The sequence below is a fragment of the Toxotes jaculatrix genome, chromosome 2 (assembly GCF_017976425.1).
Source record: "Toxotes jaculatrix isolate fToxJac2 chromosome 2, fToxJac2.pri, whole genome shotgun sequence".
Taxonomy (NCBI): domain Eukaryota; kingdom Metazoa; phylum Chordata; class Actinopteri; family Toxotidae; genus Toxotes; species Toxotes jaculatrix.
In genome coordinates this window covers 22,479,875-22,496,718 of record NC_054395.1, presented here as the reverse complement: position 1 = coordinate 22,496,718, position 16,844 = coordinate 22,479,875, and the positions used below count along the sequence as shown (strand labels likewise).

Below are 16,844 nucleotides of genomic sequence, written 5' to 3'. Positions count from 1 at the left end.
TCGCGAGCCTATTTTTAAAGTTAAAAAGTGCTAGCAGTGTGGCCGCAAGAGAGGACACTGAAGAAGCAAACTGGTGATCCATGATGCTTTTATGAAAGGATGACAGAACGCTACAGCTTATAAACTCACACAGGCTGCAATGATTAATCCTCATAGCCCACTTAGAGCAAGAAAAACTAATTCTGCTGTGAAGATGAAAAGGCTGATAATTATGTTTATACTTTCTCTGTTTTTAACCCCGGTGCCAAAGGATTTTCTTAATCACAATGCCCTGTTGGGTTTATGTTGTTGTGGGTCACCGAACCTGCATATTTTTGATGTGGATTTTGTGTGATCATTTGTGACATTTTTCCTCTGATGCATTTGGTTTGCCCCAGACTTCTGTCTGAGGTACACTCACCCGAGAATTCAAAGCAAATACATTAATGAATAACTAATCTTTGCAGATGCATGAATCTACATATCAATGTAATCAGAGGATGTTGTGTGCTTGGCTATTTCCAGCAGAGGGGCTGAGAGGATGTCAAGCATGCAAAGCCTCTCTGCATATATGCTAATCGGGCTCCATTTTCCAATCTGAATACGAACCTTGCTGAAATTAACTTGTTTACCAGTTCATTTTTAAGGGGCCAAAGTGTCTTTTTGCGCATGCATGCAAACTGCACTGCTGCTTACATATCAAGCATACATTTATGCTGTGCAGCTGGGTAAGATCTGAGATTAACGGGGGCACACTGGGACATGTGAAATTGTGGATTCCCAGTGATTTTTGCCATTTGATAACGTGCTCTCGTGACACAGCAAATACTGTGGTTATTTCAGACGGCGAAGCTTGCAGGCAAGCAGAGCATACGATTTCTGTACAGATGCAAATATCAGATTCTGAAGCCTATGCTAAAGAAGTTGCCCTGTCACAAATCATAAGGGCTTATCACACTCGCTGTGAGAATATCCATGGGTTTGAATGAACAAATCCCCCTCTTCTGGAAATTATACAGACCCTTCAAAAGGGGCTTTAATTTACATTACATTGCCCTTCCCCCATCCTGCCTGTTTTTGTCAGCTCATAAACCCGCAACATCAAGTGAATGACCTTTACCTATTTAATGTAAACATTTCTACTGTTTTAATTTCTCTCCTGTGCAAACAGTTGTGCAGTTGTCTTGTAATAATCCAAACAGGGGATAGCATTTTCAATCAAGGAACATTACAAAAAAGCAACTGTGATTAAAATGAATCTGTGTAACTGAGAGTCAATTTAAAGTCGCAATAAAGAGGACAATTTTAGCTAATCAGGAGACTGTCCCCGGCTACCTTCAGTTTGCTCTAGCGCGTCTTGTCTTTTGTCACAACTTATAACAATCTCCCCAATGTGCCAGAGGCTTATGGGGGAGTCATTGTAGATTACTGCCTGGGTCAAACACTGAATGCAAATCAGGCTGAGGAACAGGCGAAGTGAAAAAAAGGAATCAGGGTGCAGAAAATATCTAGAAAAGAAACAGCGATCTTTTTCTTAGTCTTGGTCTTGGTCATACAGAACACTCTATGTTCCTAGTGTGTGTGTGTGTGTGTGTGTGTATATGTATGGAGGCATGTGTGTAAGTATTTTACAGGAAATCTGAACAAATGCATTCTGATATATACACGAATATATACATGAAACTACTTAACTATTTTTCAGTGGCTGCTAATTTACAGGACTGAATAGCTCATGCCAAACTTCTGCCAAGGGGAGAAATTCCACATGGTGAACAAGACATGTTACTCTGACTGGATGTCACGCACAGTGGGTGCTCTGGATGATCTTGTGCCCTGATGTGAAGCCAGTGGGAGGAAGGGTTAGTTCTCCAGTGAAGCTCCTCTAATGGCTTCCTCCTGGATTCCCTGCCCAAAGGGTTTCAGGCCCTGTGCTCTACCCTGGGCCTCTTTATGCTGGAGTTTAGACTGTGGGACTTTGATAATAGCTGACAAATGAAAATCTCTGCTGACATCAAATGGAGTTATTTGTTTCCCTGCTCGTACACAGAAATGACAACAGAAGAAGCGTACTCTGTGTTCCACTGAATTTCATTATTCTGCAGCTAATCTCCTGGAACTTTACCCACACCGACTAGCAATGCTGCACCTTCAAGCACCCGTGTGTGTGTGTGTATCTGTACAGTATGCGCAAATTGTGTGTATTTGTACATGCATGTAGTATGTTTGTGCACAAACGGATTCATGCACGCGTGTATGCATGCTTGGGTAAGTGTGAGCATGTGTGCATGGATTTACTGGATGTGAACGTGTACAAATACTCCTGCTGTAAGTGTAAAGACAGGACCAGGCATCTGCTCCAGGCACAGCTTTAGTAAAGACCTGCATTCTAAATAAGTTCTGTCAGATTACGCCAGCACATACTTAACTCTTCACTCCTCTGGATGTTGGCTGAGTCTTCTCAGTTTATTCCAGCAGGAAACTGTAAGTGAGGTGGAAGGTGAGAAGTGGACGAATTAAGGAAGTTCATGATCTTGAACTATTGTCATTTTATTTAAAATAAACATATTCAAATTAGTAATAGGCTGCATGACTGACTGATTCTGACATGTGAGAAGTGATTTGTCTATATCGCAGGTGAGAATCATGGTTCTATTGTCTATGTGTTTGTGTGCGGAAACAAATGTTGATTTGATTAATTTTGGCACATAGTTATATGCAAATGTGACCAAGTGACCTCCACACGTGCTTTGCATGTATTATCCCTACTGTTGCATGACATTTTCACTCATGTAGTTATGCCCTTGACTGCACATTATGACTGTGCAGAATAAGACACAGATATTTAAGCTGACCCACATGCATAAATACTGTCCTCCCTCAAATACGAACTGAAAAGCGAGACAAACACACAAGACACATACAGTGCTGTGCTCTGGGAGACGTTTTGAAAGCCTGTTAAGATTCGGTTTACTCTTTCTGACACACAGAAAACACATGGCCAACTTTTATAGAAGCACTGTCATACGCAAACAAGCTCATTCATTCCCTGTCTGCCTCGCTCTCTTCCTTAAACAACACACACACACACAGGCACATACGATGATTAAGAGGTCTGAGGGCCTGCAGGGCGGCATTGGACTTGGGGGTGCAGTGAATCATAGCTATGATGTGGTGCATGCTTTCTATTCTGATCTGTCAGAGAGGTTTGGGAACTGCGTTCACTGATGAGTGAGCCGGACCAGGCAGGGCCACAGCAGCCTGCCCAGTCTGTCCTTCCTTCTCCTCAGGCACCTCGGCTCTGCTCTCTCCCTCCCCTGAGCTAAACAGTGACAGGTAAGACATCCCGAGAGCAGCCTGCACACCGCAGGACTGAGACACACAGCAGGGGTCAATGAGGTCAAGTTAGAGCCAAACAAAGTGGAGAAACACAGGGTGCAATCACAAGTGTTACCACACACAAGACACATGAATGAATGAACCAACTTCTATTCAGCTGCAAATGAGACCTATCCAGTCAATCCAAAATTAAACATTACATTTTGAGTCCAAGTCCAATTTCACCAAGTTCATTCATCCACCTTTTTTTCCAGCGACAAATTTTATAGAATTTTCATTATATTTAAAAGAACGCAAGAGTGAGATGCATTTATTATGCTCTACCATTAATATTCACACAGGGCCACATGACAGTCTAAGAGAAAAAGGCGTACTCTGAATTGAGAATGCACACAATGATTACTGATGAGTCACAGTGCTGGTCAGGTTTATTTCTGCAGTTCAGTCTGTTACAGAGATGTACATCACTTCACGCACACATAAATTTTGGGTGTGTCAAAGTTGGCAGTGCAGACACACAGTGAAATTTTTAAAACTGCAGTTCTTTCTTCGGTTATCTCAAATCCTGTTTGTGCCACCTGAGGTGTTTCGTGTAAACTGCCCAAAAAAACCTCTGTGTCTTCAGCCAACATCCTATGATATATTAAAATATATACATGAAATGACTTGCTCAGTGGCTGCCCTTTTTATTCTTTTCATCATATTGCTGTAAAAATTAGGTTGAAGTCAAGAATGAAATTCAAGTCGATATTCTATAAATAAGTCCCCAGATGTGAGCTCGGAACTACGTAGTTGAGTGGAGGCAAAGCCTTGCGCTGGACTGAAGTTCCTGTGGTCTGTCAAACACATCCTCTGGCAGGAACTAATGTGGCGTGTGACACGTCACACCCTATCACTCTGCCTTACAGATGACCAGCCGCTTACGTATGCCGCGTGCACCACTGGATCCCGAACCAGACACTGTCAGGTGTGATAACAGTTTGAGCGCCAAACCCACTCTGAAGCCTTGCCCTCTCCCATTCCCCGACAATTCATTTGATGCTGCAGCCACACAGCTCATGGTCTGCTATGCACTACTGCAAGCATGCGCTGTGTCCTACAGATGCTTTTATTCCTGGTTCACCTGCACACCCCCCCTCCCAGGCTGAGGGCCAGAGATAACCCTGCCATTCTGCTCCTTTGGACCAGCGGACCACTCTCCATCACCGGGGGGTTTAGGACAGATAAGGACTGCTGCTGATCCCAGCTCTTTGGAGGGAATCATATACTTCTACATCAGCTGAGGCTCACTGTGAGGATACTTAGACAGCCAGAGACAATGGTGCACACTAGAAATATAACCCACATGCACCAAATGTAAGTTATGTCATATGGATTATTGTACACCACTGTACAAGAGTTAAAAAGTTTTCCCTCCTTTAGAGTATTTATTCTCCTAAAATTGTACATCAGAGGCTCGTAATTTTTTTTTTGCTGTACTTTATTTTGTCATGTGTGCCCATTGGTCCCAAAATGTGCTGCCTACATTTGGCATTGGAGGTAAATGTTCCCCCAGCACACACTCATTATTTCAATCCTCACAGGGCTGTGGACAGGCCCAGCCACTCTGACAGCATTTGATGCTCTCTTGCTCTTTCTCTCTCTGTGTCACCATTTCTTCCAGTTGATGGAGACCTGTGTTTTTGTGCAAAAAAAAAGGGGGGGGGGCTTGGTTTTTCTTCTCTTTTTTTGGGGGTCTTTTTTTCATTAGTTTAATGTCATCCCAGGTTTCTGTGAGCGTGTGTGGTCAAACATTTAGTCACATAAAGTTATTTTATAATAGTGACGATTATTCTGCTTGTTCACACACTGGAGACAATTCTGCAAAATGTCGAGCGGAAACTCTTTCAGAGGAAAGATTTCATCATAGCTGCATCAGTTTGTTTTTTTTTTTTTTCTGAGAGTATTTTTCCAAATGTGAAACGACAAGCCATTGTATCTAAAATGTCAATGTTACAATAAATTAAACATTTTAGTAGTTTTTCCATGAATGCGCTCAATTTTCTTTCATTAAAATCAATCTCTTTCTGTCACCTTCTTGATTTTTTTCTGACTGGGTTAAAGTTGACTTCCCTGCGTTGCGTTCAACAAAGCAAGTAAATGAATGAGAAGGCATCAGAAAGTGAGGTGTAAGCTCTCGACGCCTGGTGCATCTTTATCATTCTTCTTTTTTTTTATTAACATTGAACTTCTGATTATTCCCCATTTGCTCTGTTTGGTTTTCAACATAAAGGGGAATGCTGAAACAGATAATACAGCCTACTGTACAGTCTCTGGGTACTGAAGTCTGATAAACCAATGTGATGGTGGAAGAGAAGAAAAATCAGCAAGGAGCTATTTTTCTGTGCTGGATTGTTCTCTTTGATCTGGAGTGCAGTGAAAGGAGGGCATTATGTAACGTCTTCAGCACACACATGGCCGACTGTGTGACTGCCAAACACTCGGGGGGAGTGGTAGTGGTGGTGATGGGGTGGAGGGGTGGGGGGGGTTTGCTGTGGCAAAGTGGGGGGAGGCAGACAGACAAGAGGAAAGAGATAGGGCCATGGAAGACAGTAGTAAATGGACGTGAGAGGAAGAACATTGCTGCTCATATTGGTGTTGGGTCACTTTCCTTATTAAGGCTGCTCAGTCGAGCAGCTGTAATGTAGGCCCTAACAAGCCTCATAATGAGACATGAGAATGCCACTTAGTGATGGTTCAAACATCTATCTGCTGCACAGTGCCCAAAACCCACTGTCTCAATAAACATCCTTTTCCGCCGGTTGTTAAGAGAGGAAATTTGAATAATTATATGGGGTCCTGATCTTGTAGGAAAAATACAGTCTCTGGCTAACAAGAAATATTAGCCCATCATTTGTATGTCCTAATTGGAAGCAATTCATTATCTTGAAGGGACAACAAAAACGGAGGCGCAGTCATGCTATCGTTCAGCAGATGGCCCTTTAAATCAATCATTTAGAAATCAATCAATAATATATAAAAGTATGAAATTTAAGCCAACTGTATCAGTGAGAAAATCACTGGCTGTGTCAAGCGCCATACGGCCATACAGCAGGCCAAATGTGCGAAACAAAACAGGTCAGATGGAGCTGAGACAGCATGCAACATGGAGGGATGCAAACGAGAAGTGTATTAATAGGGTCCTGCCAAATCAGTGCAGCATGCACACCACACAAGGGGGGCCTGATCAAGAAGGAGCTGTCTTAACTGATGGAAGGAGGAAGTAAGGAAAAGGCAGAGAGCGATTGGTAGAGTGTCTTGGTGGTGGTGTGCAGCTGAGAACTGATGTTGAGACGGCCTGACAGGGTCTGTTTCTGTTCATTACAAGACTGTTATCCAGAGTGACCGTGTTGTCTTCCATTCCCTCTACAAAGGTTATGCCATTGCCAGCAGTCCACATGACACAATGAATGAGCCACTATTGCTTGAGCCACAGACGCTCATCAGGTCAGTCTTAAAGTATCTACAACCTTGATCTCCATCCATGCTACGTTCAAGAGTCGTTTGTGGGTAAATCAGGGTAGGATCTCAATATTTCCCCTCTTGTTTGTGACCTATAGTGAGGCTGCGGCTGCATTTTAGAAATGACGTGCTTGGTAATCGGGTGTGTTGGGCTGTCAGCTCAGGGTGCATGATCTTGCCAGCATGACTCAAGTCTGCCCGTGAGCTGCTTCCTGTGCCTGTGCATCTACTCCAGTTGCTTGTATGATCTATTTTAGATTCTTTTGCCCAAGGATGTGTGTGCATCCTCACAGCAGAGAGCCACAGCAATAAGAAAAAAGAGGAGGGGGAATAGATAATGTTCAAATAATCTACAGGCAATCATGCAAATTCCCCAGACGTTGTGCACTCGGGGATGCTGTAGATGAGTGTAGCCTCACATTCTATTCAGGCACAACAAATTTGGAATTATGCAAACGAAAGAATGAGATCTCTATCAGCCATTTGTGCAGGCTAACATGTAGGTAATATGTTACCCAACATGTGTGACATTGCACGGTCCACTTCCCCCATTTATTCTGTAGTAAAATCATGCATTTATGCAATTGGATTAATTATAACTCCATACGGTGTCCAGAGTGCACCGTGTTAAACCGTTTTCATTGGTTGGTTCCTTTTAGGTAACCAAAAGAGGAAAACGGAGAGGACAGTGTTCAACATACGTGTGTTTTGACCATGTCTGAAAGTAGCAGAGTCCATCCTGTTACAGCAATAACAGGAGGCAGAGACTGAGAGACCAGTCCTCCATCACAAGCACAGATGTCATGCTCCTTGTGGCCTTCACACACTGAAGGGGCCAAGCCGAATTTGGCGTGACCCTGATGTGTCATCTTGATTTAGACACTAGTTTCTCGTCGGCCACCAATGTGGCCTGATATCTGTGTACGTGCATGTGTGTGTCTGAATGTGGATCCGCAATTGGTTTTGCAGAAGCAGGAAAATGTGGATCCCCTCTACATAATCCCACAAGAGCAGGCTTCCTTGGAAGGCATGGTGCAGCAGAAGCAGAGGGCATTGTGGTTGGTGAATGGCTGGGTCTAATCTTGTGGAGGCAGTGGTCTGTTGGGGGGGTTTCTGAGCAGATTTGAGCCTTAGGGGTGAGAGTAACAACAACCAAAAAAGAAAAAAAAAAAGAAAGAAGATCTCTCTTTTCCAGTTTAAAGATTTGTGTTATGAATGGTGCAAATTCAAATTAGCCAAACTGAACTAGAAGCATACTCATTTACATTTTCATGCAGTCTTTAAGGATTTTATTTATAGCTTAAAATTTAACTATGTATGTGCTAATCTAACATAATGTTTCCAATACATAAATACATCCACAATTAAATTTCAAAAAATATCCTTAAAAACAGGAGCCTGGGATCTGGAGCCATGTCGGATGACGTCTACAATGGATTCTGCTTGAAAGCAATGCCCTGTTACCTATAGATCCATTTTACATGCAAAGTCCATTTTCACATTACTAACAGACACATTGAAGAAATGCTGCATCCATATCAATCTTCCCAGGGTGATGACGCTCATGTCTTTGTTTGATCTCCAGGGACCGGAGAATTTGGGGGTGTCTGTAGAGTGGTTTAATACCGCCATCTGCTGGTTGGAAAAGAGAAGTCTGCTAATCTCTGACTCAACCATAAACCTAATCTTGTAGGAATTATCAGTCATATTGTTCCATGTCCGTTATAGCATTAGGCTAAAATGCTTTCTAGGTCAATCCTGAAGTCTGCAGCAAACAATCCTCACCACTGAGTCATCAATCATAATTGGACAATTTCTCACTTTAAAAATAATGGATTTTCCCAGCAGCAATTATCCTGTCTTTTGTTACCATGACACCAAATCAACCAAACAGCATCTGAGGCCAACTGAGTCCAAAGAGGTTTCAGCTGTAATGTCTGAGGAAAGATGTCAGCTGCTTGTCGGGAACATGGTGACTCGGATGTTGAATTTATCACAGACACACACACACACACAAACTTGTACCTCTCTGTTTGTGAGGACATTGACATTATATATTCCCCAGCTCCTTACCTCAACCTTGAAGGTGTATCAGAAGGTGAGGACAGGTCAAAATGTCCTCACTCCGTGAGATCTATAACTCAAATTGGTCCTCACAAAGATAGAATTACAAGCATACACACACACTCACAGTTCCTGTACTTTACACTTCAAGTTTCTATAACTGAGTTTCATCTGCTGTCTTGATTTAGACCTCACTACTATCACAGAGGTTGTGGGCTCTAAAGATCCCTAGAATGGCAGAGGCGGCAAAAGGCTCCAGATGGAAGCAAAGCGAGATCCATCCTCTTACTACAAACCTTTTTCAACATTCTTTCAAGCCCCCAGGTGTGTATTTGATACTCCAAGACTAGAATGTGGGTGGAACATCACTTTAACATCAACATGCTGGAGACAACTAAGGAGCACTTCAAAAACTGGCAGAGAAATTTGTTCTTGGGAGACGATATCCATTTTAACCTGCTCTTCAGAGACAAACAAGTACTCACCCCTGTCAAGAATAAAAACATCTTTACCGAATGGTAACAGAGAAAAACTGGTGACCAGACACTCCAGGAACAAACACAAACATCGGGCAACGTTCCACACAAACAAAAACAATTTCAGAAAGTATTCAACAAAAACGCACTTAACATGTAGGTCTACTATAAAAGGATATTTTTCCAATCCTTTTCCTTCTAAGTTTTCTCCATAAGTTGATAAATCACTTCATTTTGTAGCACTGGCAGTGAATGACCAATGAAAACAAAAAGTGCAGTGACTCCTGATTGCCTGGCTCAAAAAGGAGTGCTCTAATCAGTGTAACCACCTCCTCATTATTGACTCAAGTGTCTGCAACATTGAAGACGTATTAATTAAGACATCCTCTTTCTTCAGCTTCTTCTTACAAGCGACAATCAACAAATACAATAAAGTATCTTGCTTGCTGCTATGACTGTGCATATTATATTTGGTAAAGAAGATAAATATGCAAAGGTCTGCGTTTGCAAGTTTATTTGGAAGAAATTAAGTACAAACAGTGGCATTTTCTTCCAGAGAAATAAGGACAAAAGTGAACATATGTTTTCCATGCAGATGACACCTGGAGCAGGTCCTTTCTGCTAACAGTCTTTGAGATACAGGTAGTCTAAACATAGCAATTTAAATAACAATGGATTAATACCCCAAACATATTGCTAAAAATCTACTTGTGTCAAACAAGCAGATCCCATGATAATCCCTAAATTCCACTATGGTACACACAGACACAAACTCTTTAAACCGTTAGAGTAGAAGTCTTTCTGACACTGCACCAAGTCTTTGCTCAAAAGATTATTGTGTTCCTGCACTTTTTTTATCGTCTGATAACTGTGGGAAAATAATCAGCTTTTAGAAAGATAGAATGCATGGTTAAAAGATAATGAATATCCATGCTACATGAGTACTCTATTCTGAATAGAAAACAAAATATCTATGATCATTCCGCGCGGCGCAATGATAGTCTTACATGAGTAAAATAAAATATAAAGACAAGATAGTGTATGTAACAATTTTGAAACTGCAGAATATTAATACAAATGCATAAGTTTTCACAGACAGTTATTTGACATTAAAAAAAATCTGAATTTACAGTCTTAATCAGTGTCGACAAATAGGTCATGTTTCTATAAGTAGAGAATTTCAGAAGGGTGCGAAATTAATTTAAACAAAACTCAACTGCCTCTACAAAAAAAAAAAAAAAAAAAACTCTGTGGCTCACTTAGACCTCTTCTCCATAATAAGGCAGATTTTTGCAACTCACACCACAACATCCTCTTAATCAAATAAAGACAAACATATCTGTAACAGTATTCGCTAAACACAACTGAAGTGACTGATAGATGTCAGGCAGTCATGGTGGAATGTTGATGCCTACTCGTGAATTAAGGACACCCATACTGCATCTGCATTAAAATCTTAGCTCTGAGGGAAACCGATTTTGTCACTGAAGCAACTGAGACGTCCTCTTTTTGTTCTCAACAAATTAAAGTAAGAATTCTGTTGTCACCACATTTTTTCCAAAAAGTCAACATGAAAGTATCAACATGTTGAGAATAAATAAAGCCACTGCTAATAGACTGTGCTACAGAAGGTCGGATTTATCTGTATTCAGTCATGTATAAAGCATCCAGCTCCACAGAATAACAAAGTAATCAAGCCTATTAAACTGCATTCAGACAACCTTGCCAGAGGCTGTGATTTGTAGATGGATGCTGAGATAGAAACCTACATATAGTAATGAAAACCAGATACAAAAAATATATTGAGTACAACTGTACCAGCAGTGAGTATTTCTAAATTGTTACAGATAAAAAATAAATTCTGAGTAAATATATAGTATAGAATAAGGATTGTAATAGAAACCAGCTATTTGAAACATGCTTTCTAGTTAGAGATATGTACTACGATTGATATTAGTTTACTAAGTAATCAGCCACAGTGAGCATATAGACAGGAAACTAAAATTATTTAGTTAACAGTGGATAAGTCCAGTTCAGGATCATAAAGAAGACAGATTAGTCTAGTGTCTAGTGTCTTCAGAAAGCAGGGGGACCAGAGCCTTAATTGCATTATCACAATTTCAAAACACAAGACGCATTCTCGAACACGCTAGTTCCAACTGAAACAGGTAACCTGCTACCTCAACGGTCAGAAACGTAATAGTGCAAATGAGACCCGGCTGTCCTTTTCAAGTAATATAGATTCAAAAGCAGTGTGATTTTAGGGTGGAAACAATGAAGACTAGATCTATGGCTTATATGTTGATGGAAAAGGCAAGGGATTTCTTTGGCTATCAAGGCAAGTGAAAGGCAGGTAAAATAGAACATGAGCTAACAACCAACCGCTTTGTGAAAGTCATTATCGATACAAAATCAAATCTGATTGTACAATTTCCACAACCAACAATGTCAATCCAACTATGCAATATTTATCTTCTCATCTTAAATTGAGAGTGTTTCCCAATTTTAGAGTCAAATCTGAGCTGAGTGTTCTATTAAAAGGTTGACCTCAATGTTCATAAGTGAACAGCCTGGGTGAGCACCATATTGTATGTCTTACATTGTTCTTGGCTAAGGGAAGTTTATACTTGGCAAGAAGCAAACACTAAGAAGGTGACTGTAATGTTTACCCCCCTCTGTTTCATGGATCTGCATCTGGGGTCTGATGACCCCCACCCTTGGCCTTGATTTGGAGCCAGGCATCTCCTAAAGCCTTGGCAAAGTGGTCATCCACTGAACCTGTGATGGACACCGAGTTGGACACGGGCTCTGCTTCTTTGTAGTTTTTTCCGAGGCTGCGGCGGAAGTGCTCCTCAATCACAGGATCGCATACTGTGTTAGCTAAAATAATATTATGTGTGGAGGAAAAAGACCCAGTTATTCCCAAGCGTGTAATATAGAAAATGAACACACTATGGAAACAATGAAAAGAAAGCAGTTTAGGGAATATTCTCTGTAAAACCATGGGCAATGAAATATACAGTGGGGTATCTGAAAAGGTTTTGGAAAACATATAGTTGAGGCATGTCAGACTTGGGTCGGCATTGAACTGAGTTGTATGCGAACTATATGCACGCTGTCACCCAAAGTCAAAATCTGTCTCAGGCTAGAAACTTGAGGTATACCGAAGGCGCCTACATTACAATTATTTCTAGGTTTTTTTTATTTGGGGGAGTAAAAATCGCTGGAGAAATTACATTAGTTAGGCTTGTTCTGCCATGGCTGGCATGTGGCCATTTCATTTCTCAGAGGAAATTCAGCTAGCCTTATTTATGTAACCACTTTTGAAAAAGGCTTATTTTGGTCTCAAGAGCATACACATGAATCATGCATAGATATGTCCGGTTTTGGACCAAATCACTACCTAGATAAGTATGTTACTATAATCGGTGAGCGTAAGATACAATTTTTGGGGTTTTTTGTTTTTTATTTTTATTTCTTGTTTTTTTTTTTAAATCAATGACCATTTAATTTTAACTTTGTTATGCACTGTTGTGTGTTTTAATGACAGGCTTACCATTGGTCTTCCGCTGATCAGCAGGTGGGCTGGGAGAACAGCCATTCATGTGGCAGTGAGAGAGGTTACAATTGCGGTTGCTCGCTGGAGCACAGGTAATAACCGAGGGACGATTCTATAGGTGATAAAAAAAAAAATACATAGAATCAGCTAACACAGACAAACAGTACTATGCAAGGGTTTGCACACCCTTGCAAAACAAAACAGGTTATGTCTGTTGTCAGAATAATCATTGACATTAAAATATCTCCAGTATAATTGCTTTGAATAAAATGCAACTTCAGCAATATTACATGTTCAAACAAGGCCAACGTTTCAGCAAACAAAATTTACATTGTGCACTGCAGATATCTCAATAACAATTAGCACAGTGGAACATCCAATAGACAAATCTAAAAGCTGATACAATTAGAAGCATTCATTATAAAAAAAAAAAAAACATTTTCAGCCTTTAGATTTGAAGACAGGGATGCGGACACCCTCAGATTTGTACATGGAAAACAGGTGTACAAACGGGTTCTGCAACTTTGCAACAGCAAAAAGAAGACCACCACTGATGGTTAAATTTTGCTAAACAACAAGACAAAATCTAACAAAAAACAAAACAAAAAAAAAACAGTCCCACACATCAAAAGTTGACGCACCTGCTGCCGCTCTATAGTCCCACTCATGACAGACCTCTCCCTGGCCCCGACTCCAATGTCGTGGCTGCTTTTGGTCAGAGACAGAGGCTGGTCTACAGCACAGCCAGAAATGGAAGCATACAGGTGAGTCCCATGGAGACCATTAGAAGAGGAAGTAATGTGCTCCACAGGACTGTGACTCCAGTGGTCATTACGGTTGTCTCCAGCAGAGGGACGGGCCCTTGATAAAGAAAGCACAAATTTAACATATAACACAAAAACCTTCAACTATTCCTCATTGTAGGCATCTCTCACTGTATAATCACAGGGCTGACAGAGAATAACAATTAAAGCCTTGAACATTTGAAAGACACCTACAGCTGAGTGGCAAACAATCTGCTCATTTTGGTCATGTGGTCATCATCACAATTGATTCGGTCGTCCATTTGTTCTTCACCATATTTCCGTTTGCTTGGACAGTGTGGAGGAGGCCCAGTTATGTTGGACATAGCAGTAGGCAGGGAGGGCGTCCTGGACTCATCTGTGGGAAAGGAATCAGCAGTGCAAATAATTTAATTCAATTTAAATCAAATCTAATAATAAATCTAAAAATAAATAAATTTTAAAAAATCAAATTCAAACTTAATTTTGCAAATCACCCTTACACACTGTAGTGTGAAACAAAAGTATTTTATCTGTGACTGAGATGCTGATAATGAGACAGTACAAAAGTGAACAGTAAAACTATATGAGGTGGATAAATATCTATATCAACGTATTCTGTTCTCCTAGTCTAGTATGTCATTTACTGTGACCACAAGACTCAGTATCCTTTACATGAAAAAAAAAAACAAGCAAACACACACATGCGTACACCAGGGTCCACATTATTCCCAGTCAACAATAAGAGTTAACTCTAACGACTTATGTTCTACCAAAATGAACGCAAAAAAAGTTGTGGGCTTGACTCCATTCGTGAGGTACTTAATAAACGCTAACGTCTGTCGCAAACCAAAACACCTGATTTAATGAAATTGCTTTGTTGGTAAATAGGAAACCGCGACGTGTTATTTCTACATTGACATTAAAAAGACACTGCAACGACACATTTCAACAAGTAAACACTGGCAAACTAACCATCGTAGTGCAGTCTCCCGATGTTATTGTTCATCTTGTCCAGGAACTGAGAGTTCAACAGGTCCATTCTAGTGAATAGCATTTACACGAACAGGCTAATTGCTAACATCGATGTTAGCGAGATATAGCAGCGAAGAGACCAAACAAGCTTCTATCCTGAAAAGAGAAATAGAGGGATTCAGATAGTAAACGACAATGTAAACATAAGTTACTTTTAAAGCAATCTAATGGCTGTGAATAGTGTTCTCTTAACTTGAACGGTTAGCTGGCTAACGATGCCTGACGCTGACATTAACGATTGAACGAGTAACAGTTAAGCTAGCTAAACACGTACGCACGGCTAATGGCTAGCTTTAACCAGCTAAACTTTACTGGTACGATCGTACGTTATATTTAACGTACGTACGTTATATTTCCCGAGATTTAAATAAAAGTTATTATTACAAAAACAGTTATATACGCATTGTCACAGCTGTTAGCGTAGCTAACCTCTCTCTTATTTGCAGAAGCTAGCACACTAGCTAGCTAACTTTGGTTACTTTGTCTATGGCACAAGCTAACGTTAGCCATTTACGGCTTGTCACCAACTTTGGAGTAAGTTAACGTTAGCTTACAGGTTGTCGCTTCAATTAGTAAAACCAAATAAACGTTGATCTAACCTACACCTCAGTGACAACTTACAGTTTGGTATAGTTCAGTGACTTTACGACCAACAACAAAACTCCACAGTAGGCATTGTTACTCACTTCATCGACAGAAGTTAGCTTCACAGCCTCAACACCATGGCTAACCCTGCTTTGCTGCTTTCACGCACTTCACCCACCGCAGCCGTGCTTAAACAAAGAGTGGAGAGCAGCCCTAGTGGAGACAAGTAGAATTACAATTACATTACACTACACTTAGAATCGCACAAATGTTTGTTGACCATCTGTCATAATATTCAGTGTGTTTTGCATTGTTTAAGCATACTCATCATACAGTCTGTGACACTTATAGCCAGGCAGGGTAAACATAAAGGCACCATTACGTAGAATTACGTGGGCATACAATAATTTTTTAATGATTTTAATAGCATAACGCTGAGGCAAAGACCTGTATGAAAGCTGTTGATCAATCTCCCGACTGCCCCATAGTGAGGGCATGCTGTGCTGTTGGATCTTCTCATCCACAGACATCTGTTTGTGAAAGTTAGTTTTGTTGTTCACTACACCACTACTACCAGCCGGTGTCACCCTTTCATCAATGCAGTTTCAAGATTCACATCATGCCACAGTCTCTATTGAGCCAATATTGAAATAAAATTAAGACTATTCTTATCATTGTATCTTTTGACCAATATTCCAAGAGAAAATGAGACTCGCAGATTTATTTTCTAGGGATATTCAATCAGGAATGCCTGCACCCACTTTCACCCTATATGTACAACAGTACACAGCATACTCTGCATAACCTTTATTTATATCGCCCAAAATCCTAAATCACAAATGTGCCTAATAATCAGTACAGCAGATGACATTAGATCTTCAGTTCTATTACAGAAAAAAAAACCCTGTTCACAGGAAAAAAAAATACAATAGTTATGCATCAGATGTTGTATACAAAAAGACAGCCAGAGTGACAGTAAAATTACAATATGGAGAAACAATGACAATAAAAGTGCAAACATACAAGCTATAATTAGAGCTGAAATTGTCACTGTCATGGATTCAACAAAACTTCAATATTCCTGCAAAGCTCTACTATGACAAATGTTATTATTACTTAGGAGTATTTAATTGTGTATTACAAATTCCCTCTTCTGTTCAGTTTGCTAGAAATAAAGAAGATTGCCGCATTAGTCCCTAGTTGCTCCACACTGAAAAGGATGAAAGAAATTCAGGGATTGTAGACAGTTATTATCATGGACCAAAATCTATTTGGACTTATTTTTTCAACATTTGCCAGTTCACACTATATTTACTCTTCCTAAGAATGCTATTTAGCATATAGTTTTTAACAGTTTTGTGCAAGTAGCCTGGTGTTATACATACAGTATTTAATTTGATTACCTCTTTAATTTTCATTTTATTAAGTGCAGAAAGAAGTTTAAATTTCCTGATGGCCTTATCTTGGCCTTATCTTTAAATTATTTTTCAATAAAGGTGCCATATTTGTGAGTGTCAGATTCAAAAT

At 40.3% G+C, this 16,844-nt stretch overlaps 1 protein-coding gene across 3 annotated transcripts; it reads right to left on the bottom strand.

Moving 5' to 3' along the window:
• Positions 1-9,853: 9,853 nt before the first annotated feature.
• On the bottom strand, positions 9,854-15,505 carry vgll4a (vestigial-like family member 4a). Of its 3 annotated transcripts, none has more exons than XM_041060409.1 (6): positions 15,419-15,505; positions 14,673-14,828; positions 13,914-14,076; positions 13,557-13,776; positions 12,913-13,027; positions 9,854-12,236 (listed from the first exon to the last, which is right to left on the bottom strand). In XM_041060409.1, exons 2-6 carry the CDS (start codon positions 14,752-14,754, stop codon positions 12,037-12,039), a joined length of 780 nt encoding a protein of 259 aa, XP_040916343.1. In that variant the 5' UTR covers positions 14,755-14,828; positions 15,419-15,505; the 3' UTR covers positions 9,854-12,036. The 3 variants fall into 3 exon arrangements, with proteins under 3 accessions (XP_040916343.1, XP_040916335.1, XP_040916352.1); XM_041060401.1 differs by having other exon boundaries at positions 15,354-15,473; XM_041060418.1 differs by lacking the exon at positions 14,673-14,828 and having other exon boundaries at positions 15,419-15,496.
• Between the last annotated feature and the right edge of the window lie 1,339 nt (positions 15,506-16,844).